The sequence below is a fragment of the Canis lupus genome, chromosome 32 (assembly GCF_011100685.1).
Source record: "Canis lupus familiaris isolate Mischka breed German Shepherd chromosome 32, alternate assembly UU_Cfam_GSD_1.0, whole genome shotgun sequence".
Taxonomy (NCBI): domain Eukaryota; kingdom Metazoa; phylum Chordata; class Mammalia; order Carnivora; family Canidae; genus Canis; species Canis lupus.
The window spans coordinates 22,729,504-22,754,426 of NC_049253.1; the positions used below are offsets into that span (position 1 = coordinate 22,729,504).

A 24,923-nucleotide genomic window follows, 5' to 3' on the forward strand; every position below is an offset into this window, starting at 1 on the left:
GCCTTCAGCTCAGGATCCCGGACCCTGGGATCACGACCTGAGCCAAAGGTAGACGCTTCACTGACTGAGCCACCCAGGCAACCCTCTTCCCAGGTTTACTTTCAACAGTATGGCTCTTCTGAGAAAAAGAAGGTAAGTGAAATATTCTAGCAGTAATGAGAACTTAAGAAGTCCTCGTAAAAATGTGATTTGTGGGGAAATATAAATTGAGATCATTCATTCAGCAAAAATACTATTAGCGCTTATGGTGTACCTGGCATTCCTTTCCATAATGAGGGCACCAGGGTAAACTGAATAATGAAGTACCTGCCCGGACAGAGCTCACCTTCTGCTGGGGGAGGGTGAAAACCAACCAAGAATATACACTATGCTGTCAGACACGATAATGAAGAAACACACAGCAGGTGAAGGAGATTGGAGGAGGGTTCCAGTGAGAACATGGTCAGCCAAACATTCTCCAAGGAGACCTAATGAATTGAGGAAGCCAGCCACGTGCATATCTGAAAACAAGGCTTGTTTGTGTTCACTCTCTTTCATTCCCCAGGAGCCTATGGTGTAAGGTTTTAAACAGAAATGAGCACGTAGCAATAGGCACACATCAGCACCTGTAACTTTGATTTTACTAACTGAATGCAAATAGGTTAGGTTATTTACACACAGAGATCCTATAAAATGCCAAGAATAACCAGAAGTCTCTGCAGGATTGGACTGTTTGGCAGGCATATTTCATCTAAGAAATGAAGAAAGAGACTTAGGTGGAAGTAAGTCACTTCATCTCTCATTGGCTTGTGGCGGTCACTTACTCATCATATAAACCCAAGATGTAGTCACTTCTGAGAGCACAGAAGATACTAGAGACTCCACGGAGACAGCACAAGTAAGTGAAAAGACTTTACAAAGATAAGAAATGAGATAGTGTTCTTTCTTCATCTTAGTGTTTATTTTTATTACTGTCATATTTTACATGTGACTGAGCAACTGATGACATAATTTCACCATGCCACTCATTCGGGTCTCATTCAGAGCCTCTTTGTTAGTGGCCAAGTAGAAATCATACAATAGTCTTTCTTTCTTTCTTTCTTTCTTTCTTTCTTTCTTTCTTTCTTTCTTTCTTTCTTTCTTTCTTTCTTTCTTTCTTTCTTTCTTTTCTTTCTTCTTTCTTTCTTTCTCTTTCTTTCTTTCTTTCTTTCTTTCTTTCTTTCTTTCTTTTTTTTTCTTTCTTTCTTCCTTCCTTCCTTCCTTCCTTCCTTCCTTCCTTCCTTCCTTCCTTCCTTTCCTCTTTCTTTTATTTCTCTTTTTCTGCTAAGGAATTTTCTTTCTAATATTTTCTACCACTTTAAGGCTCATTTTGTTGAAGCGTCTCCATGTTTTGCCAAGAATTGTATTCTATCATCATTTGGTTTCAAAGGTAATTGGAGGCATTTACCACAGGCTAAGAATCTGAGCTCACAGCTCCCAAAGGATATTTCTGTTATTCCTCTTTGAGGCAAGCATTTAAAATGATATTTAGTTGGTTTTTGATGGGAAAAGAGAGATCCTGGCTTGCCAATGTAAAATGAAACATTCAGGGTTTGACTGAAATCAGTATTTTACTCAGGTAACAAAAATGCTTATGTTTCTTTATTGTCCACAACTTACTCCAACCTGGCAACTTTTCCAGAACCAAACTAGACATGCTCAGGGACCCTGTGAAGGAGGGAAATCAACATTCTTTACCACCAACTGTTAGCGAGTAATGCAATGCTGTCATTTAATGTCATAATGTCATAACAACTTCTTATGTAGACAACAGCATCTTGTGTGATTGCTCTTTAAATCCAATTTTTACATTTCAAAACACTACAGTCTATATAATGGGAGTACAAACATTGTACTCTGCTGGTACATCTTGTATAGTTTAAATACTGGTCAAGTTGAGATATAGCAAAGTGCTATCAGCAAATTCACAAGTAATCTTTGTTTTTATACTTCAAACCCACAGGTTATTGTATTACTACTAGGCATATATAAAACTGTATCTGAAATTCTCGAGTATGTTTGATGCTCCTTTAATTTAAGAGTAAGGGCTCACATAGATGAACATTTTTAGGAGTAAAATAAAGATAGTGTTAGGGTTTTTAAGCAAATTGTAAAATGGTTAATATTTAATTCCTTATTTGAACATTTTCTATCCATCAAAATTACTCCCAAAATGCAATTCCTTTTTCAGTTATCTGTTGAAATTTTGAAGGTGTATAACATAGTAAATGAATATTAGCCTCCTTTGCCAGAATTGAGTTTGGATGGTTAGCTCCTTTCTGGCATAGACACTAGCATTTTTGATATTATGTTTTACTGTGCTCTTACAGCAACATACAGATTAGAATATTAGCTCAGCTAAGACGAAATGGTTTTATTATAGCTTTTTTTTTTTTATCAATGACTGTATTAAAATTGCCTCTGGGATTGAATGCTCCTGTGTTTTGTGGTTGTTAATCAGTTGAGAAGTACCAGGGTTACATAAAATAAAAAGAGCTGCAAGTCAGGAGAAAGGAGGCCTCCAAGACAGAACTTTTCAAACCTATTATTTCCCGTGTAAAAGACTTACTTTATTTTTAAGATTTTACTTATTTATTCATGAGAGGCACACAGCGAGAGGTAGAGACATAAGCAGAGGGAGAAGCAGGCTCCCTGTGGGGAGCTTGAAGAGGGACTCGATCCCAGGACCCTGAGATCACAACCTGAACCAAAGGCAGATGCTCAACCACTGAGCCACCCAGGCATTCCGAAAGATTTACTTTCTAAATAAGGTTAGCATATAGTAAAAGCTAAATCATCTTTTGTATTTAACGGCTCCATCCGAGTTCAGAGATGAAAGTGTCTATCCAGGGGTTTTATGAATCCTCATTTGTATGTTCTTTGGGAAACTGTGTATCTTATTTTTCAAACACAATTCTCAGTGGGTTTTTTTATTTAGCTGGTGAATCAGGAACCTTATTTTTTTTAAAAGATTTTTAATTTATTTGAGAGAGACAGAGAGAGAGAGAGAGAGAGAGAGAGTGCATGATGAGGAGGGAGGGGCAGAGGGAGAAGGAGAAAGGAAGCAGGAAGCAGGAAGGAGCAGGCCCTGGGGTTTGATCCCATAATCCTGAAATCATGACCTGAGCCAAAGGCAGATGCTTTTTTTTTTTTTTTTTTTTAAGATTTTATTTATTTTTTTGAGAGAAAGAGAGAGAGTACATACATGAGAGACTCTCCGCTGAGCAGGGGGTGGAAGTGAATCCCAGGACCCTGCCAAAATGACCGGAGCTGAAAGTAGATGTTTAACCGACTGAGCCACCCTGGTGCCCTTTGAATGAGAAACTTTAAATGACTTTCTTCAGAGTGGAAGGAAGCCAGTCCTTAGTTTTAGTTGTAAAGGAAAGCGTTAAGCATGATGAGCTTCCCTTTTGATTTCTTGTTCTGTATCATTTAGGGAAATATTTTGCAGTGTTCCCTACATGGGATTCCTAACACAGAGTGACAGTGGAAGGGCTCAGAAAAGAAGCTCCCAGGGAACAGCATGACACTGGAATTTGCCCAGGCCAGTCGAAGCATACTTAGGTCTATCATGCATCTGGGTGCTATTTCTTGTATTACGTGGAGTTGGGATCTAATTCTGTATAGTTTTCATCTCCGTCTCACTCTGGTCCCATTATGTCCCCACCGTAATGGTATGTCTGTCCTACATCTGAGGTTATGTTCTGAGATACCATGCACCCCTGTATGTCTGGTCCTGAACAAAGATCACATTAGCCTAATTACAAGTTTGTTTTTGTTTTTTTTTTGTTTGTTTGTTTTTAATATAAGTCTTGCACTCTGGTAGGTCAAGTCCTCTCCTGTTTATTAATTTGTCTTGGCTATTTCAGTCCTTAGCATTTCCATTTGAAATTTAGGCTCAGGTTTATCCCCAGACTCTCTTGAATTTTAAATATAAATGATAATTTTGATGGCAAATAAGGACAGTTTTGTCTCTTCCTTTCCATTCCTTATGTAGATTGTTTATTGTCTCAAATTACTGAGTTAGCTAGGCCATCCAGGACTATGTCGAATGGTAAGGATAATAGTGGGGTTCTCATTCCTGATGTTAAAGAATGGCTCCCCATTTTGTGTGATGTTTGCTCTAAGTTTCTTTGTAGAGACTCTATTTTCTTTTGTGCCTGGTATCTTTCATGAATGTAACTAATTACCAATTCAGTTTCTTTACTGGTTAGTATTAAAAGCAGGCTTTCAGGTTTTTTTTTTAATTATTATTTGATTGTGTTAGTTTACATACATACTTCTCAAAATTTTCCCATTTAAAAATGGGTTCAGATCCAAGGACATAAAGTTATTTGCCATGTTAGCTTATGATTTTTAATCATCTGTTTCATCTGCTGTTATGAACCCTTTTGTGTATAATATTAATTTTTGTGACTTTTCATACATTTTCTTTGTTCCCAGTTTTACTAGAGGTTTACAATTTGACCTTTTATAAAAGCCTGCCAGGCCCTAGTTTCAAGCAGTGCATGCCTATACAGTCTCCCATTTGTGTGGGAGATTTTATTCTCTTATCTTTTCTGAAGGAGCTACCCTCCTGGATGGCCACTGGCTCTCAGAATTCGGGGTCCCGCATGCTTACTGCATTTGGTTTCTGTTCACTTTGGTCCAGGCAAAATTTTTCTTGCTTTTAATCCTCACCATTTATTTTTCTTTTTATATTTGATTTTTTTAATTTTTATGTGCTTTCAGGAGGATGGGTTTATCAAAGGACACATGCTTGAGAATTTAAGTCCCATCAACTTACAGAGAGCTGGACTTTAACCTTGACTGCAGTGGGAACCGTCTTTCCCTGTCTTTGTCTCTCCTTCTCTCCCTTTTTATTCTTCTTGCATTTCTTTCTGAACATATACTATGTGAGAAGCACTGCATTGGTACTTTACATACAATATCTTCATTACCATGTTACAGGTGAGGAAACTAAAGTGAGGGATGGGTGACTTGCCCAAGGCCATTTAGATAGTAAGTGGTAGGGGTGACCCCACAATCACACATTCCTTTCACCACTGACCTGCTCTGCCCTTGAACTTGTTCCTCACTGCATCTCTCAGTGGGAGTGGGATATGTCTTACTTTCATCCTTTTAACTCTTCATCTTCACGAAATAAAAGCTTTAACAAAGTAAGGTTATTGGACCAGAAATACACCACTAATGCCTGAAGAAGAAAAAAAAATGTACTGTCCTCTATAGTTATCATTAGCTTATATTGTAAACTTATCAGTTTTCACCATACAAACATTTACATGGAATTTCTTCTGTTAGTTTTTATACAAAAGCTTTATAAAATATAGAAAAGATTTTAATAATCTGTAAACGTTTCCAATTGAATTTACGTTTACTTATTTTTCACATCACACAAATGTGCACATACACCCTGAAAAACAAAAGTCTTTGAATTTAGAATTTTGTAGCCATAAAAATCAAGAAACTAGACTTTTTTGACCAGTAGAAAATATAATTATGCAAGTAACTAGAGGAATGTGTTGTGGAAGTACAGCTTCATTAATGAGTTAAGACTGTTGAAAGGATGTTCTAAAAGGAAAGATAAGCATTTGTCAGATGTTCATGGACCTGTGCCAAATCTTAGATTTAAAGACATATTTGCAGAGAACTATAGATAGCTGCCAACTTATGCTAAAGATTTTTTAACGTCTTCTTTACTTGAGTTAAATACAACATAAAATGGCATGTTTTTGCAAATGAACAACAAATAATCCTTGTGTTTTTGTGCAGAATTAGGAGGTGGACATTGATCTTTACATGGCATTTGACCAAATGAGAAAAGGTTATATGTTTAATTTTTAATATTGATCATAATGGATGTATATGACTCTATATAATTCATATAATGTTTGTAAGGAAAATACATATATCTTTGTTGCTGAGGAAAAATTGACCCTATGACAGCAAAAATCAATAAAAACAAGCTGTGTAACATATTCTCCAAATAAAAACTGCAACCAAGAATGACACTTTTTCCACTCTGAAGGCTTTTTTTGTTCTTTTGAAATTTAAAACAGATAGATCAAGTAATTGTAATAATTATGCTTTTTATTTCCTAGATAAGAACATTCCCTTTATTATTCATATTAAATAATCAAAAAAATTTCCTTTTTGCAGAAGGAAGCTTGCTACTTTACATTTTTTATGGACTATTTACATACTCTCAGATTTTTCTCACTATTTATTTCTAAGTTCAACATTAAGCTTCATGTAGTCCTAACCCCAAATTTGAACTCCTTCTATTCATATTTCTCCCCCAAAGAATTGAGGGCTATAAATCTTGGAATTTTCATTAGTTCCCTCTAGTAAATTCTTCCCTCTACAGAAAGCACTCCCTCACATATTGACGTGTGTGGCATGTGTCATGTTTCATGTGGGTGCAGACTGGTCTTGCTAACAGGAGTGAAATGGGGCATGGGATGCTTAGGGTGACTCTTTTTCTAGCGAGGAGTCCCACCTCCACCCACAACATCTGGATGGGGGAAAACTAAGGCCCAGAGAAATGGATTCACCAGAAATCACCATCATCATAATTTTCTGGATCTTCAGAAAAGCAGATCTAGATAGGCAATCAGATAGTTCTTTGCGGTGGTCTATAGAGGGACACTGTGAATGCATGAAGTTGGCAATGTAGATATTTATGGTTTGTGCATGACCTTTTTTATGTTATATGATTTCAGGTAGAATTTTGATTTGAGACTTCAGCCCAACTTTTCTTTCTGCTAATATTCTATTAATATCCTTGAAATTAGCAGAGAATGAACTATTTAAGCTTACCACTTAAAATAAATACTATCTATGACTTCTATTCATGTAATTGCTATGATTATTATTTATTTTTAGTGTACTGTATTCACAGTGTTTATTCTTGACCATAGAATGAATTCAAAGTTATTACTGTCAATAGCTAATGATTATTAAGTGCTTAGCATTGTGTTAAATGCTTTACATGTATTACCTCATGAAATCTACAAATCCATATGAGTATTTCTATTTACAAAATGTGGACTTCGAAATTCAGAGAGATATTGTTCACTATTCCAGAGGAAAATAGTAAGTAGAAGAGCTGAATTTCAAATGAATGTGTTTCTTTCTCAGTTGCCTGATCATTATAAAATTAGAATATATTCTACTAGTAGTGCTTAAGATCACTAATTGTTTATAAACAATGAAAATGAGAGGATACAAATCACAGAAAACTCAAAAAATTATAAAGACCTGACCTACATCTACCCAATGTAGCCAGTAGCCAGAGCAAACTCTCTGAAATGCAAGGAGAGTTGCTTGCTTTCTTCCTTGTTCCTCTACAGAAGGAATGGAGAAATAGGCTTACCATTGTCACCTCCCAACTACGGTCACCAAGATGGGGTATGTTTGTATGGTGCTAGCAAACTCATGAAACCCGACAACATGGAAAAGAAAGCAATGTTTCCCTAAGCCTTTGATTCCTAGAGGGAAATGCCACGGGTGACAGAGGGGAGGGTGTGGCCAGCTCAGGTTGGCAAAGCTGGCTCACATTCCTCTTGCACGTACCCTGTTCTTGAAATCCTTATCCAGCTGTCCTCACAAACTCAGCTGTGTCACCAAAGCAAACAACAAACCAAATGTCAAATTACAAGTGAGTAAAGGCAGGACAAAAACAGCTTCAAATGGAAAGTTTTGGACTCTATCCTCTGATGGTTGGTGTATAGATATCCTCTCACTCGGAATTTTTTTATAAATAGAATTTGAGTTTGGTTATTTCACTGGAATGTTCCAGTTCATTCTTAAAGAGAGCGCCATGATCTTATGTCTGTCAAGTCTTTCTCATATATTATTAGGATAGTAATTTATAATTCAGGTTTTGAAATATCCTCTATTTCCAGTTATCTCAAAAGATGCCATAAAGTTTTCAAAAAGTCCCCAAAGAAAAATGTCAAAACATCTCTAGAGGGCTGTTAAAATAATCTTTCAATTTTTCTTTTTCCAGAATCACATCATGCCAAAATATAAACTCATTTATTTTAATATGAGGGGGAGAGCAGAAATTATTCGTTACATATTTGCTTATTTGGACATAAAGTATGAAGACCACAGAATAGAACAAACTGATTGGCCTGAAGTCAAATCAAGTAAGTGGCACAAATAATAGTTTGTGAAAATGTAGGGGAAATAAACGTCTTTAAAACTTTCTGTCTTTCCTCAGGGAAATGAAAAAAAGAGAAGTTTTTAAATCTCATGTAGCTTTGCATTAAGAAGCAGCGGTTCAGGCAAGTTAAATAAATGCTCCATGGCCCAGAAATGTTCATATCCAAGGTGAAAACACAGACTTCGCAGAAAGAGTATATAAAAACTATGAAGCTTTGTCAGAAGAGCTGAAATAGGGAATACCGAAGTCTGTATTCTTGACAACTCAAATTGGATGGGCTTACTACAGATACTACAGTCTTCTCACAAGGGGTCAGATATGCTGCTCTAACAGAAAACCAAACTCAAGATGGCTTAAATTACACAGAAATTATATCACATAATATAACATATATAATATAATGAAAATCCAGAAATAGGACAGCTTTTAAGAGATGACTTTATTCATTTTTCTTCCTCTGTTGGCAGTATCATGAGGTTAATAGCAATAGGTTTGCTGCAGTCCCAGCCCCATAGCCTTGAACAGTCATATCGAGAGGCATATGAGAAAGAGAGAAAGGGCACTGCTTCTTTAAGCATTCCCAAAAGAATGAAGAAAAATTTCCAGAAGACCTTGGCAAACTTGGCATGTCTCACTGGCTCAGACTGGGTCGCATGTCCATTTCTGAACCAGTCACTAACCAAGCAGATGGGAAGAACCTTGAACCATCTAGTCTACCTCGGAAGTTGGGGTCAGAATCAATTTTCATGAAGTATGTGACTATTCAAAAGAAGGGCGAATACATGCACAAAACTGTGTTGTTCAATCAGAGGGAAGAGCAAATTGACAAGCTGGGCAGGCAATCCAATGAAAACATGCTAGTTAGCATTCAGGACAAAGGGGAAGAATTAGAAATACTACATTAAAAAGTGTGTGGCTCTCAGTAAGTTGTAAGTCATCATGTAGGTGTTATTATTTATTTTATTTTTATTTTATTTTTTTAAATCTTTTTTTAAAGATTTATTTATTTATTTATTTATTCATTTATTTATTTATTTATTATTTATTTATGATAGACAGAGAGAGAGAGAAAGAAGCAGAGACACAGGAGGAGGGAGAAGCAGGCTCCATGCCTGGATCCTGGGACTCCAGGATCGTGCCCTGGGCCAAAGGCGGGCGCTAAACCGCTGAGCCACCCAGGGATCCCCTTATTATTTTTTTAGAATGAAAAAAGGATAGATGAGCCAATTCTTTTGTTCATCAGGTCTGCCTAGAAAAACTATTAATAATATGTCTAAAATTCACATTTTTGTGTTAGGATTGTTACAAATTTGCATAAAATGAAGTTGAAGCAAACAACTATTGAGTATCTGAAGACTTTTGGATACCTGGTAGATTTCATTTAATATCTTTAGCATGCTCTCATGGGATGTGATTCTGTTTCTATTTTATAGCTGGGATAACTATTGCACGCGGAATTTATGTAATTTTTCCAGGTTCACAGTCCTAGCAAGGTGGAACTGTTTTTCAAACACAGGTCAATTTCATGTTATTTGCCCTAGATAATGCCAATAACAATAACACCATGATAACTGGTATATTAACAACACATATCTCCAAATGCCTTTTGAAACATGAGTTCCTTAAAAATAATTACCCCTGTAGCCACTCTTTTTCTTACTAGAGAACTCTTCCCTGCTGGGGTTGAACATCTTATTTCCTGCTCTCATGGAACTTTCTCAGTAATATCCTAACTTTTCCCTGGCTGTCAGAATTTGTACCTGGGATTTTTAATTCTGTGGACATAAAATAGGTGAAATTTATCCATCAATTGTTAAGATGGATAGCAAGCTGCAGAGATATCACATAACAAATTCTGCCTTTTGGTTTTTAGATGTAAGTTCTTTGAGTGCCTCATACCCTATTCTATCTTTGACTTTTCATTATGTTATTGAAAAATGAAATTGCTGTATTTTCTTAATATTTTCATAGATTTTTAGAGTAGAAAGGGATCTTAAAGTTCATGATAGGAAAACCATCATATAGGAGAAACTATATGTATATAGTTTTAAGTGCTTTAATAGACACCAACACAAGTGGAATTTAAACAAAATGGATGGCCATTTGAGAGGGGAAAGAGAGAGAGAGGGAAGCAAATCATGAGAGACTCTTAACGATAGGGAAGAAACTAAAGGTTGATGAAGGGCCATGGGTAGAGAATGAGCTAGATGAGTGCTGGGTATTAAGGAGGGCACTTGTTGTAATGGGCACTGGGTGTTGTATGTAAATGATCAACCACTGAACTCTACTTCTGAACCAATATTGAACTGTATGTCAACTAAGTAGAATTTAAATTAAAAACAAAACAGACACCCAACACAAAAATGGACTAAAGAGGATAGAAATGATTTCTTTTGCATAAAAGCCCACGCTGATGTGGAGGTTCTGCTCCATGAAGTTGTCAAAGATAAGGCTCCTTCTTTTCTGTTGATCTGCCATCCCTAGTTAGTTGTCTTATTTATATAGCGTGAGCCAGTCCTGTCTCCCTCCACATTCCAGCTCATCAAAAATGTGAGAGGAAGGCACATCTCTTTCTTTCAACTGCATGACCAGAAGGTTTTACACTTCACTTCTGCTTATAGCCCTTTGGCAAGAACGTATTCATATGGTCACACATATCCTGCAAAGGAAGCCAGGAAATGTTGACTTTAATGCTTTGAGAAAAAAGGAAAGAATAGAAGTTGAAAAGCAGTTTATTACAGATTTTAGCTAGCTTCATCTCCTATCTGACTTAGAAATGTTCTCTGGTGTTTGAGACCCTCTATGACCTTCCCTCTGTGATAACTTCAAATATCACTGGATATTTCTATTAAAAAGTTCTTCCAGGTCAAACCTGGTGGACCCTGCACAGGTGTGGACATTTTTTTCTCTTTTCAAATAACATTAAATACTTTTTAAAAAGGCAAAGCCCTCTAAGGACAAGGAAATAAAGTTTGAATGAGATAGCACAAAATTTTCAAAGCTGGAAAACAGGTCAAAGAATGGTAAGGTGATTTAGTAGGTCGGTGATGCCCAAATATAAGCCTGGTAGAGGAGAATACAAGCTGAATCACATCAGGCACTTCCCAAAAGACTCAGGAATTGGTAGCAACAGAGAACTCTAAAAGCTGAACTGACAGAAGGTTGACTGGAAGATTGTGAAGCAGCCACATTGACCATGAGATCCCGTCCCCACCCTGGAAGAAGCATAGAAATTACTCTCAAGGGAGGATGGACCAGAGGACTGTAGGGCAGCAAACATTTCTGCAGACACAATATAGGTAGGATTCAGGGGAAGTCTAGAAACTAAATCGTGAGACCCAAAGCCCTTATCCCCGCTCCACAATCAGAATACTGCAACCAGACAAGTATACCTCTGGCAGGAAGAGTTCTCTCTGGGGAAGATGACCAGCCCAAGAGAAATGTCTAACAGACACTGAACAGGTGGGAGTCTCAGTGACATGGCCCAGCCCAATCTGTTTGCAGGCCTTTCCCATGTACATTGAGATTGCAATTAGCTTTTATTCCTTTCGCTTATTTAAAACAGGAATGGCAAACCAGAAATTATTAGATATTTGTGAGAAGGCCTCCAGGGTAAAACAGACATAAACAAAGAAACAGAAGGGGGGAAAAATCACCTGAAGGCATCAGGATGATGTAGCAAGAAAAAATTTCAAAAATATAAAATCTTCAGAGACAAAATATCTATATATTCTGAACAACTATGATATAAAAAGGAACACTCAGAGACAAAAAGGGTTTTAAAATTAAAAATCTGATATAGACAAAAATAAATCAGTTTTTAAAGAATGATAAAAAAAATAAAGAACTCCTCCACAAAGTACAGTAGGAAAAAGAAAGAAAAAAATAAGAGAAAAAAGATCAGAAAAATTGAGACTCAGTAAGCTTAGGATATCCAATGTCTCAGTAAAATTCTTGGAAGAAAGGAGGAAAACTTTTAGAAGAATCTTCATTACACAAAATTAAAATCTATCTCCTCATGGCTTTCATACATTGGTCTTGGACTTATCATTTTAATCTGTAGAAAACAGATTATTCCTTCTTTCACATCCAATTATTTGAAGAAATTCTGTATCTTTAAAATATCATGGAGAAAAAGCCACTGCTGTGTAGACAGTTCAATGATAATACTCTGAGTGAAGATAAAGGTCACTGGCTAAATACAGAACTGAGTTCAGTTAACTCATGCATCCATCCCTTTAGCTATCAACTTTTGAACTTCCCTGATTGTTTCTCTGATCATCGTTGTGAATATCAGTTCAAACTTCCCAGCCTTGACTCTGCCTTTTGATTTAGATACTGTTTCCCACGGACTATATGGGACCTGCAAGATATAGGTCCAAGGGACAACTCTCTTCTCTTCCTTGAATGATCCATTTGTATCCATTGGTTTGGATTTCCTCCCCCCACCACCCTCCAAGAAGGACAAGTTTCTGTTAAGACATATGTCTGTCATTTAATGTGTGGTATCTGTGGGGAAACACAATGTCCCAGGCATGGAAATAGTGCAGAGCACAGTGGACCTCCGTTCCCAGCATAGGTCCAGATACTACCCAAAGACATTTTACCAAGATCACAGGGGTTATTTTGGCAGCTGGATCACACAGCCTTGTATTCAGCATCACTAAATTCCTTAAAGGCGTTTGACAGGTGCTCCTGTTCAGTTACATCTCCAATGACCCCGAGGTTATTGATTTTTTCTGGAACCAAATGAAGGACTTGGCATTTGTCTTCTTAAATTTCTTCTTGTTATATGCAGCCCAATATTCTAACTGTTGGCAATTATCCTAAGCCTGGCTCAAATGCTGCCAGTAAGCTGAAAGCTTACCATCTCACAGGAAAACACATTCCATCATCAATCGTTCCAATGCTAAAAAATTATTCTTCCTCTTGAATTAATATCTACCCCCTTTAAAAGTACCTTGTAGTTGTAGTTCTGCATTTTAGAGATAATCAGAAGAAGTAAAATTGTTCATCCATTTGATAGCTGTACCATATTTGAAGATGGCTATTAAATTTGTTTTGTCTTTGTTTGGTCTCACCCCAGGAAAGAGTGCCAAGTTCTTCAGTGAATCTTCATAAAATGTGGTTTTCAGACCCTTCTCTAACTTGGATACTATCCTCTGGGTTTGCTCTGATTTTTAATGTATTCTCAACACATGGCTCTTAGATCTAGCAAAACAGCTGAGCAAAGATCCCAATTGAACTCAGTTTGAATTTCGCCTCTACCAGCTATGCGACCTGGGCTATTTACATAACTTCTCTTCACCTCACTTCCTCATTTATAAAATGAGATAATAGTTAATACTTACTTCATAGAGTAGTTGTAAGTATTAGAAAACCTAATGGGTATGTTAAATATTCAGTACACTGCCTAGCATAAAGGAGGCATCCCTCAAAATGTTAGACATGTTAATTCCCAGTCCCATACTTTGCTTCAAATAAAGCATCGCACTTTGTGTCGACTTTATTTGGGACTCTGTTTTGCTCACTGCAGTATCTCCGGTGCATAGAATATCTCTCTTGTGAATAAATAAATAAAATCTTTTTTAAAAAGAAAGAAAACAAAGTAGGATCGACAGATAAAATATTAATACATCTGCTATGAGTCTGCCCTGTATTTGCACAAGTTGCTTGCTGCCTTACCATATACCTCATATAGTCCCTCATCAAAATAAGAGTTTGACTAAATTCCTTACATAACTCAATATTTAAATCAGACTTTCCATTTCCTCAGACTATGTTTTTAAGTATTTACTTATTTTTAAAAAATGTTTATTTGAGAGTCAGAGGACACAAGCAGGGGAGAGGAGCAGAGGGAGAGGGAGAAGCAAACTCCCCGCTGAGCAGGAAGCCCAATGTGGCGCTTGATCCCAGGACCCGGAGATCATGACCTGAGCTGAAGGCAGATGCTTAACCAACTGAACCACCCAGGTGCCCCAGACTATGGTTTTAAAGAATAATTAATGTTATTGCTGATCAAAGGTACAAAAATTAATGAAGCTTTAAAAGAAAGGTTTTTTAAAAGGTTAAGTAGTAAGTATATGTAAATCTATGATACTAAACACAGTTTAATATGTAGTATCACTATAAACCTGCGTTTCAGACCTGGTGCTGCCACTAACTCTGTAGCAGGTCTTCTAACTCTTTTTTTTAAAAATTTATAAAGATTCCACTAGAGGGTGCCTACTGTCCCTTTTAGAACAAATATTCAAGAATTCTGTAACTTTAAAATCATGATTTGTTTCCATAATTATCAGTAAAAATGGAAGTAGTATTACTTGATTTTGTTATAGAGGTTGATTTTCTTGCTTATTTTATTTTAAGCTCTTCCATTTGGTAAAATCCCCATTTTGGAAGTCGATGGACTTAACCTTCACCAGAGCCTAGCAATAGCAAGATACATGACCAAAAACACAGGTAATATGTTTATTGTGTTAAAGAGTTTTGATAACTGAAGAAAATATATGACATATATTCACTGTTCATTCAACAACTTTATTGCCAAACACTACAGCATAAAGAATGAAACAAAAGACACAAAATTTTGTTACACGGATTACACACGGATTGTGGCACTTCTACTTACAGGAATCTCATGTAGCTGAACAACGAGCAACAAAGCCCTTAACAAACTTGCAGGGAAAGATCTGTAGGATATGTGGGGGTGTGTATATTGAGTGGGATATGTAGTTAATAATTTTTATAAAGAAATAATGGAAGAATACAAAAAACCCTAGTAGAATGGTTACTAATATGGTAAAGGAGCACAATCAGATGGGTGGGGGCATGGATGGAAGATAGGCTTCATTGGATACAGTTTTACATTGTTTTGAATTTTTGAGCCATAAGAATATATTGTCTATTAAACAATTAACATTTTAATATAGTCACTTAAATTCAGTGTCTTCCTGGGCATAAAATGGTCTCTATTTTATAGATCTGGCTGGAAAAACAGAATTGGAACAATGTCAAGTTGATGCGATTGTGGACACATTGGATGATTTCATGTCACGCTTTCCTTGGGCAGAGAAAAATCAAGATATAAAAGTAATGTGATCAGTTTGTCATCACAGCTATTAACCGTATCTACTTGCCAGACATTATGTGGGGTGCTTTGAAAAGTTCCTTTTTATATAAGTAAAACAGTTTTAAAATATCAAATTATATTTAAAAATTTAAAACAAAATTCCCTGCTCTTCCTCTTCATATTAACCCCTCCTCAGACATAACCCTCTTTTGATCACTTTTAGCTATTCCTTACAACATGTAAACGTGGCTGTCTTTGATTCATTAATTTTAGACAGTTTCTCTGGGCTTCTTATTATAGTAATAAGAGATAGTAATAATCGATAAATATCTCTTCTGTAATCATTGTCTCTGCTTCCCTTCTTCCAAACTCCCAATATAATGATATTACAATGTTTTGGCCAAATCAGTATTCAGTTGTTACTTTAGTATGCATAGGCAAATCTCGAACAGAACTGTCAATTGTAGTATACTTTGATTTTCATTTCCTTGCTCAATTTACCTCCTCAAAATCAGTAATTCCCTTTCCTTCATTTGCTTACTCGTTTTTACATTTATTGCTGGACCTTCCCACACCACCCAGGAGGCTGCCAATACAATTTTCCATAAGGTCAATGATGTCAGATTATCTATCACGTCCACTATTTTCTTGGAGCTATCTGGCTGAGATCCCTCTCTTGCAGACGTGTCTAGGCCTCCTGCAATCTGCCCTCACTGGACTTCCCTTCACTGCCATCCCAGGGATGCCTTCCTCTTAGGGTGGAGTCCTATTTCCTAGATGCCATCCTCTGTCTTTACTTACTTCTTTGCTTATTTGGGGCACATCCTCCAGGATTCCCAAACTTAAAATGAATGCTGGATGACAAGAGGTGTAATGATGATAGCATGGGTATGTCTGTCTCATGCGTCACACTGCCTCAGTCTGGTTTGACCACCCTAAAAACCTAGTGCACAGTTATCATCCTGTAATCTTTATTATCATATTTTTCCTCTTTGTTTTGGTCTCTGTCTTTCCCCAAGAGTCAGACCATGCTTTATAATCCACGATAAAGAACAGGAAAATTAAAAAGTTTACTCAGATCTCTGGGCATGTGGACAGGATTTGTGGATTTTGATCATCACTAGGCCACTTGTGGAGTATTTCCCAATATTACTATCTCTAGGGACTACAAAGAGTCCCTAGAGAAGACTTCTGATCTTTTGCCTGGAAATAAAGGTGTGGCTGCCAGTGTTTTGGGAAGCAATCAGTGAGGACAGGGCTAAGAGTCTCAAAAGTTAGCATTCAGTATGCATATATTCATTTAATCACCTATTTTGAAGACATTATGGATGACAGCTCCCAATGCTCAGACCATCTATGTCCCCCTCTGTAGTCTGCCCAAGATGGGGAAGAGGCATGTGTCCAGCAGTGTAAACTGAAGAGGGAACTCTTAGGCTAAAATGACTTCTTTCACAGCTTTCCGCTGGTCCTCACATTATCCTCTCCCTTACCTCCTTACTCCCAATTCTAGATATATCCTGCCTTTTCCTGAACCATCTGAGGGTTTTCTGGGGGTGATGTTGGTTTTCCCTCTGCAGATACCTCATCCCCTTGCTTTTACAGCTTCAAATTTTGCTTTCTCTTGTCTCCTTTCCTGTTTTCCACCTCTTTGTGGGTTCCATCTTTTCCAAAGTATGTATTTACTGTGGTTTGGGGATGAAAAAAATTATATATGTGTGTCAAATCCATCTTCTTTATCCAGAATTCTTAATAGACCTTGTTGGTTATGCTCCACTACAGCCCCCTAGTGGTTTTCTGTAGGGCACTCATCACAATCTGTATTTTAAAATGTATTTGTCTTCTCCAGTAGAATGGGTCATGAGGGTAGTAATTACGTCTTACTACTCACTCATGTCCCCACACCTACCACTGTGCCTTTCACTTAGCAGGCGCTAAGTACTTGTTGAATGAGAGACAGCAAGAGCTGATTTTCCAAACACTGTGAGCAGGTGCTGCTCCAGCCCCTTTACACAGGTGGTGTCGGCCAGTCCTCCCAATCCTCTCATGAGATAAGTGCTTTCTTCCATCATGCTTGCTTTGCAGATGAAAAAACTGAGAATCGGAGTGGCTATGGAGTTGCCCAGATTCATGGCCTCATCGCCAAAGCATACTTTTAAATTAGTGACTAATACACAGAGCATCCCTTAGGGAGAGACTCTTATCATTTTTCCAGATGGAGAAATTGAAGTTCACATAGTATAAGTAACTTTCATACGGTTATTTCGCTACTAAGTGGTACACAAGGGATTCAAAGCCAAGCCACTCTGACTCAGACTCCGTGTTCTTAACCACTGGTTGTAACACCACAGAGCCAGAGGCTGGTTGATGTTTTTTTCTTAAGATTTTATTTATTTATTCATGAGAGACAGAAAGAGAGAGAGAGAGAGAGAGAGACAGACAGACAGACAGGCAGAGGGAGAAGCAGACTCCATGCAGGGAGCCTGACGTGGGACTCGATCCTGGGTCTCCAGGATCACGCCCTGTGCCCAAAGCGGAGCTAAACCGCTGAGCCACCCGGGCTGCCCTGGTTGATATTTATGTATGTGCTATAGCTTATATCTGCAAGTTCCAGCACAGAACAAATGGCAGTCTTATCAATTTACTTAAACATATTTATGCTAAATACTACTTATTTAATTAGGAACTTCTGATGTCAGTAGATATTTGGAACATAAAAGTATCCACATTTACTAATTTCTTGATATAAATGTTAAGATGTGACACACACACACACACACAAACATATAAATGACTAACCAGGACAAGTCTAAAAATAAAAGCTCAGCTGTGCTATAGCATTATATTTGCGCTCTGGAGTCACACTGCCAGGCTTGAATTTTGATTTCCTTCTTACTGACTACTTACTTGTCACATGACAATCCATCAACAATTCAAATTCTTTGCAAACTTTGAAGTAGGGATATGATGGAATCTACTTTGAAGTATGTTGGGAGGATTAAATGTTAGAATGAGTCCCTATGATTAGGTAGAAAGTGTTCAATAAATATATAGTATATTAATAACCATTATAACTATTAATATAAGTTATTATATAGTTCACTGTTCATTGTTTTTCCTTTTGTCAGACAAGGCATCTATGTTTTACACATCGTTATAAAGGCAGAAACAAGTAGATACACAATGTCCAATTTAAAGCCTGTTGTTTCATAGGCCAAACACCCTACTGATTGGCAATCTATCAATTTATGGGCTTCCCCTTCTTTATTTTGTACCTTTCTGTGGCTGAGGCTCCATAATAGAAGCTACTTCCCAGAGGAAAATATTCTTTGAATGTTTATGATATGAGTAACATTCTCCCTTTGTATTAGAAAAACAATACTCTTTCATACCACCTACCTCAAAAATTCACAGGACATAATCCAAGCTTATAAATAAATCACATGAAGGGAAGACATGTTGCAGAAATACTGCACTTAGCTACATATTGATTAATAAGCAGGACCTGGCTGATACACAAGGAAAACCCCTCATAGTTCTAGTACATTTCAATGCCTAGGCTGCCGTCGTAGGTCGCCCTGCTGCCACCTTGTGGTCTGGTAAAATTTTCAAAAGCAGAATATTGATACAATGAAGATGGGTGGATAGTGAAAATAATCCTCTTATTGTATGTGCCCTAAAAATCTATCAAACACATATAATTATAAATGTTTTGGTATTGGTTGCTAAAAATTCTACTTCCAATTAAAAAAATAAAGTTTAATTTAGAAGGCAAAATATGTTTGTGGACATTGGTCACCTTGATAATCCTTGAATTTATCACTAGTGTTTTTCTGGTTATTCAAAGTATCTGTTTCAGTTTCCTCATTTAAAGAATGGGGAGGGGAGGATAGAGGATGAGCAGGATCGAATAAATGTCAGTGGCTCATTTCCAATACTAAATGATTTTGGTAGTGTGGATTTAACAATGGTGCTTTGGAGAAATACAATTCCTCTAAAAGTCATTTGATAGAATACTATAGCAATGATTTCTCAGGTTGAAAAAACCTCTTGACTCATAACTCTCTGGAGGAAAGGGAAGAAAATTTCTGAGTCTACCAAGTGTAAGAGTGGCTGCCTAAGATTTATCAGGAAATGCATTTTAAATAGTACACGTCTAGGAAAAAGTATATATAATTACATTTCATCATCTTTATGTTATTTTGGGGAGTATTCTTTCCAATGACTCTTACATACTAATACTTATTTGGTTACTAATTTACATATCATTAGATGAGGTGAATCACTGAGATGGTTCACCAAACATATTGAGAACCTAGGCTAAAGGAGAAATCAATACAGAGAAAATGTTTTTATTTGGTATCGCGTATGCATAAGCATCTGTGTCCTTGTACCTTAAGTTGTAAAAAACTGTCTAGCAGCTCTATCCTGTTCCATTCAATTCCATTCCACTCCTAGCTATTCTAGGAGAACCAAGTTGGCCATTACCTTTTCAAGGTATGCTGAGCTGGCTTTGGGAAGTGCCACATGATCTGGGCCCATTGACTCTCAGCTCACAAATTATGTCTAAGAGCCAGGAGAACTCACAGTTTTATTTTAGACTATCAGCATATTAACCATAGAGAAAGAACCTTATGAATTTAAGTGGAAAAATATAAAGTCAAAATAATGACAAGCTTCCCAAGTTTCAGTTTGTAAAACCTGACAAATGTATGTAAATATGTAATGATGCTTTTACAAACTGTCCTCTACAAACCTAAGGCATTATGTTGCAGTAATCTCTATTACGTAACTAAGTTATGTAATAGCAGAAAGTAAACCAGCAAGTTGGTGAGGTAGTTATCCACTATCTGACCTGCCCTAATAAGGCTATATTTTATTACAGGTCATTATCATTATTAATAAATTATATGCACATATTTTCTACTATTTTGGCTTACATTTCATATCGAAGATACACACCAGCCAGAATTTTCACATATAAATGAACACTTCTTACCAAGAAAGAGGCCATGAGTAAATTATTTGGTCTTCAGAGATTCAGGGGAAAACACAGACAATTTTTAAAAATGGACATATCTGTTAATTTTTCTCTTCTAAAGATACTTGGTTTATTGTTACCTTATAATGCATCAAAAGGGGGCACCTAGATGATGGTTTTGTAGATGATCCTCAAGGTAGACAAAGCCCATAATAAGGCACAATGTCAAGCCCATAAGAAAAAATCCGTAAGGCCTGAGAGCATAAGGATTCATTATAGATGACTTCTGTTAAGTGTAATGGTGAAGTAAGGCTGCCAAACTGAAGGAACCCAGCTTACAAAGTAAAATTAATTTCTTCACCCTCAGTTATTTCACTTCAGAGAGAGAGGACAATTTTTAAATGTAAAAATATAATGGAATCATTTTTTTCTTAATAAAAATTAAGATAAAAATCATAAAAAAATTTTGTGGGTGAAATAGTCATTATATACAAAGAAACTGTAAGAAGTGATGACAGAAGTATTTATTTTTTAATCCATGAGTAACAAAGGGATGACTAAGTATAAAGAATCAGTCCTCAATCTCCATAATGTCATTCATTTGAAAAAAAAAAAAAAACACTAAAAACAAAAGAACAACCAAGAACAAACACATAGCTACTTCTCTTTCTGAACTCATATATATGGGAGAATAAAGAAGTAAAAATCTTCAAATCATGTAATTTATTTTTTTCCCCTGTTATCCTTAAAGTGATCTTTTTCTCCCTCTCCTAGGATCAGATGTTTAATGAGCTACTTACATATGATGGACCTCATCTTCTACAAGATTTGGACACATACTTAGGGGAAAAGGAGTGGCTTATTGGTGACTCTGTGAGTATGTTTTACATCGTAAAAAAAAAAAAAAAAATACAAGTATACACACATAGACATAAACACACACATAGCCAAAACTCACAAAGACTCATTGAGGAAAAACAGTTACCCATTGAGAAGGAATAGATTAGATAGCAGAGATAAAAGCTAAACCTCTGTGAATAAACCTGTTTTGGTAGGCTTAACTTTGGAACTATGAATTAAAATATTTTATACAATTATATAAAAACAAAAATATTTTAAAAAGCTAACACTGCAAAGCAAAAGCAAAGCAAACAAACCTATGTTAAACTGATGCATAAAGTGTGTAGAAAAGTACCTATGTACTCTTAATTAGTGAGAGGAACCATTTTAAAAAATATCATTTAAAAAAATCATCATTTGTAAAACACAGTAATTTCACTATACATCTTACTATAAATATTCTCTCAAAAAAATAGAAATCTTATACCATTTTTAGTAGAGACATATATTGGAGATATTGTAGGTTCAGTTCCAGGCCACTGCAATATAGTAAATAGCACATCAAATGATTTTTTTTTGTTTCTCAGTATATATAATAGTTATATGCACACTATACTGTAATCTGTTAAGTGTGCAATGGTATTATGTCTAAAAAACCCAATGTACATATCTTAATTAAAAAATACTTTCTCGCCAAAAAATGTTAACCATCATCTGAGCTTTCAGAGAGTTGTAATCACTGATCACAGATCACCATAATAATGAAAAAATTTGAAATATTGCAAGAATTACAATAATGTGATACAGAGACACAAAGTAAGCAAATGCTGTTGGAAAAATAGTGCAGGTAGATTTGCTCAACAAAGCGTTGCTACAAGCATTTGTAAAAAGTGCAGCATCTGCGATGTGTGATAAAGCAAAACACGACAAAACTAGTGCTTCTGTAATTAGATTGTTGTGGTACTGGGTATAGTCGGATTGTTTTATTAGTATTTCTGATATTAGTATATCTCTACTGTGGGGTAAAGCAATAAGAAAATGTGTAGAGGTCACTGAAGACCAGGATCTTCAGTGTGGGAGAAGGAAGCTAGAAAAAGAAGTTCAGTGAAACTAAGTAAACTTTCTATTCCTGAATGTGAACTATATAAAAGATAAAGTCATGATATACTGTGTCTTAGGATAATTAAAAAAAACATGTTGTATCTCTTTTTCTTGAAACATTGACCAACCCCATTGTCCTGGACACCCCTAGGACCCAGATTCTGGTCTCTAAATATTAAAAGTTATCAGGGCTTCTTGGAGAAATGGCTCATTCTCAACTTGGGACATGAAATCTAAGAAATGAGCTGGAAATACGTTGTCATATCAGAAGCAAATAAATTATCAAAGACAACTGAACTGGGATTGTGTCAAAAAGGACTGAAGAGGCCTCCACTGGCCAATTCAAGCTTCATTGAGAATATTAACAGCAGTGGATTGAAAGAAATAAAAATGAGTGAATCCATGAGGTTATGATGACCACCACCACCAAACACAAACACATACATGCAAATCCTTAAACCAAATAGAGCTTCATTGGTTACTTTTAGAAGATGATATAGAACCAAATTATTACTCTGAAAACTGTTTTTAAAAATGTTGGGAGGTTTGGGTAAAGAATTTACCTTGCCTTTCCTATCTATGCCAATTGTATGTCAAGATAACAAAAAACTGATGTGCAAAGTGTCTTCATAAAAGTACTCCAGTTAGTAAGTAAAAAGGGGAGATTAAAATAAACTATCACCATTTTCCAACACTTAATGGTTGAAATGGATCTAGGCACTGACTAACAATAATTGCTAATATCACCAAAAACAAAAGTGAGACAACCAGATATTACAGCCCTCCTGATAGAGGAGCACACTGCCACCTATAAAGTACTACGGACAAAAACTCAAATCTAAACATGATTCAATGCTGTGGTAGGTCGGAGTCTGCGCCTTCAAGGAGAGAAGACACAGACTGCTTTGGGCTGCACTCATTCTGTTCATGGTCTGTTGAATCCTTCTGGGTGATACTTGCCACATCTTTATTCTCAATTTACAATCTCACCACATAACCCTGCATTTCCTCCCATTGATTCCCCAATAGACTTTCCTAAAATATCCTTCTCTCTGCCCTATGGAATGAACAATTTCTAAGGACTTGAACTTTACCCCCCCCCTCCTTGTTTTCTATTAAGATTCTTCTACAAACTACCTCCTGATGCCATCTCTTAGCACTCTCTTCCTTCCTCAGGGTTCCACACACACTGGTATTTTGTTTGTTCCTCAGACACACATCTCACTCCCACTGAAGAGCCTTTATACTTGCTGTTCCCACTGCCTAGAATGCTTCATATGCAGGCCACTGCCTGTCTGGATCCTGTTCTCATTTAAGCCTTGGCTTAAATGTCACCTGTTAAAGGTTTTCCCTCCATGACCATATGAGAGTCCTTCTCCTCACTTAGCTTTTTCTTCATCATCCCTATCTGTTTACAAATGTTCGTCTTCCTGTTTCAAAATTAAAAGCTGTACCCGGGAAAGGGCTCATATTACATGTTGCTATTAGTCCATCCCAGCACCCAGACCTGCATGTCGTGCACAGTAGGTACACTGTAAATATCTGTTGACTTAACTCTGAATCCTCTAACCCATAAACCCTCCTGGTTGACAGGTGTTTAGTATGCAGGTTCATATAATGCTAGCACTTAGTATTAAATTCCATACAAAAAGAAAACTAAGAAGAGTCCACATTTAATCTCACTCTCTGATGGATATTCATCTAGAGCCAAAGTAACGTTAGGTACATTAGTTTCCAGTCATAAAGGAAAAAAAGTGTACAAAGAAAATGTGTACAAGGGTAGGACAAGGCTGTCATCATCGTTGTGGTTCCACTAATGCTCAGACACCCCTATGTCTTCTGAGGTGATGCAATATAATGTGTCAGTCAAAAATATTTAACTGGCAACTATGACCACTCTTTGGATAACTTGCACTCTATCCTCTTATACTCTGCAAGAAAGGAACAAGGTAAACAAGATGAAAGAATCACACAAATCCTGAAGAGAGGACACTCTTCAGGAGTAGTGTGAAATCTTCAGTAAAAGGGAGTTAAAGGGCATAACGAGATGAGATGCATGCCCTGGAATGGATTCTGTTAAAGATTTTTGGAACTGATGAAAAAGTATTGATTGGGTATTAGATAAAAATGTATTGTCACAAGAGACGTGGGGATTGAATCAAGTTACAAGGGTATGTACTGTTAAGATCTCATTTTAGAATCAACATACCATTATACACAGAGGTGTTAATGACAGCAACCTCTGGGTGTTGGGAGTATGGTGTTATCTGTACTTTTCTATCATATACTCATTTCACTTCTGTAGTAAGATAAGTTTGAATTAAGAACAAACTTTTTGATATAATAACTTATGCCTTCTATATTCAAATGGAAATTTTTGTTTCCTTTAAACTAGGTAACTTGGGCAGATTTCTATTGGGAAATTTGCAGTACCACACTTTTGGTCTTTAAACCTGACTTGCTGGACATCCATCCCAGGTTGGTAACATTACGGAAAAAAGTTCAAGCCATCCCTGCCATTGCTGACTGGATACAACAAAGGCCCCAAACCAAACTCTAAGTAATGCCAGCTTGCAGCTTTATTGTTCTTCACAGCATTGCTTACATCAGATAAGAAGCTACAAAGCCTGCTCTGTAATCCACATCCACACACTGCCTTCCCTAGGCTCCATCTAGTGTTTCACTTTTGCCATATTCTGCTAAAAAAACAAAAAAATAGGGGGAAAAATGGGGGAAAAAAAAGAGCA

General features: G+C 36.6%; 1 protein-coding gene across 1 annotated transcript; it reads left to right on the forward strand.

Moving 5' to 3' along the window:
* Positions 1–548: 548 nt before the first annotated feature.
* Positions 549–24,923, forward strand: HPGDS (hematopoietic prostaglandin D synthase). Its single transcript, NM_001200044.2, is given in 6 exon segments — positions 549–877; positions 8,030–8,171; positions 14,555–14,647; positions 15,168–15,277; positions 21,010–21,108; positions 24,572–24,923. Coding segments are annotated over 5 exon segments (600 nt in total). The 5' UTR covers positions 549–877; positions 8,030–8,038; the 3' UTR covers positions 24,737–24,923.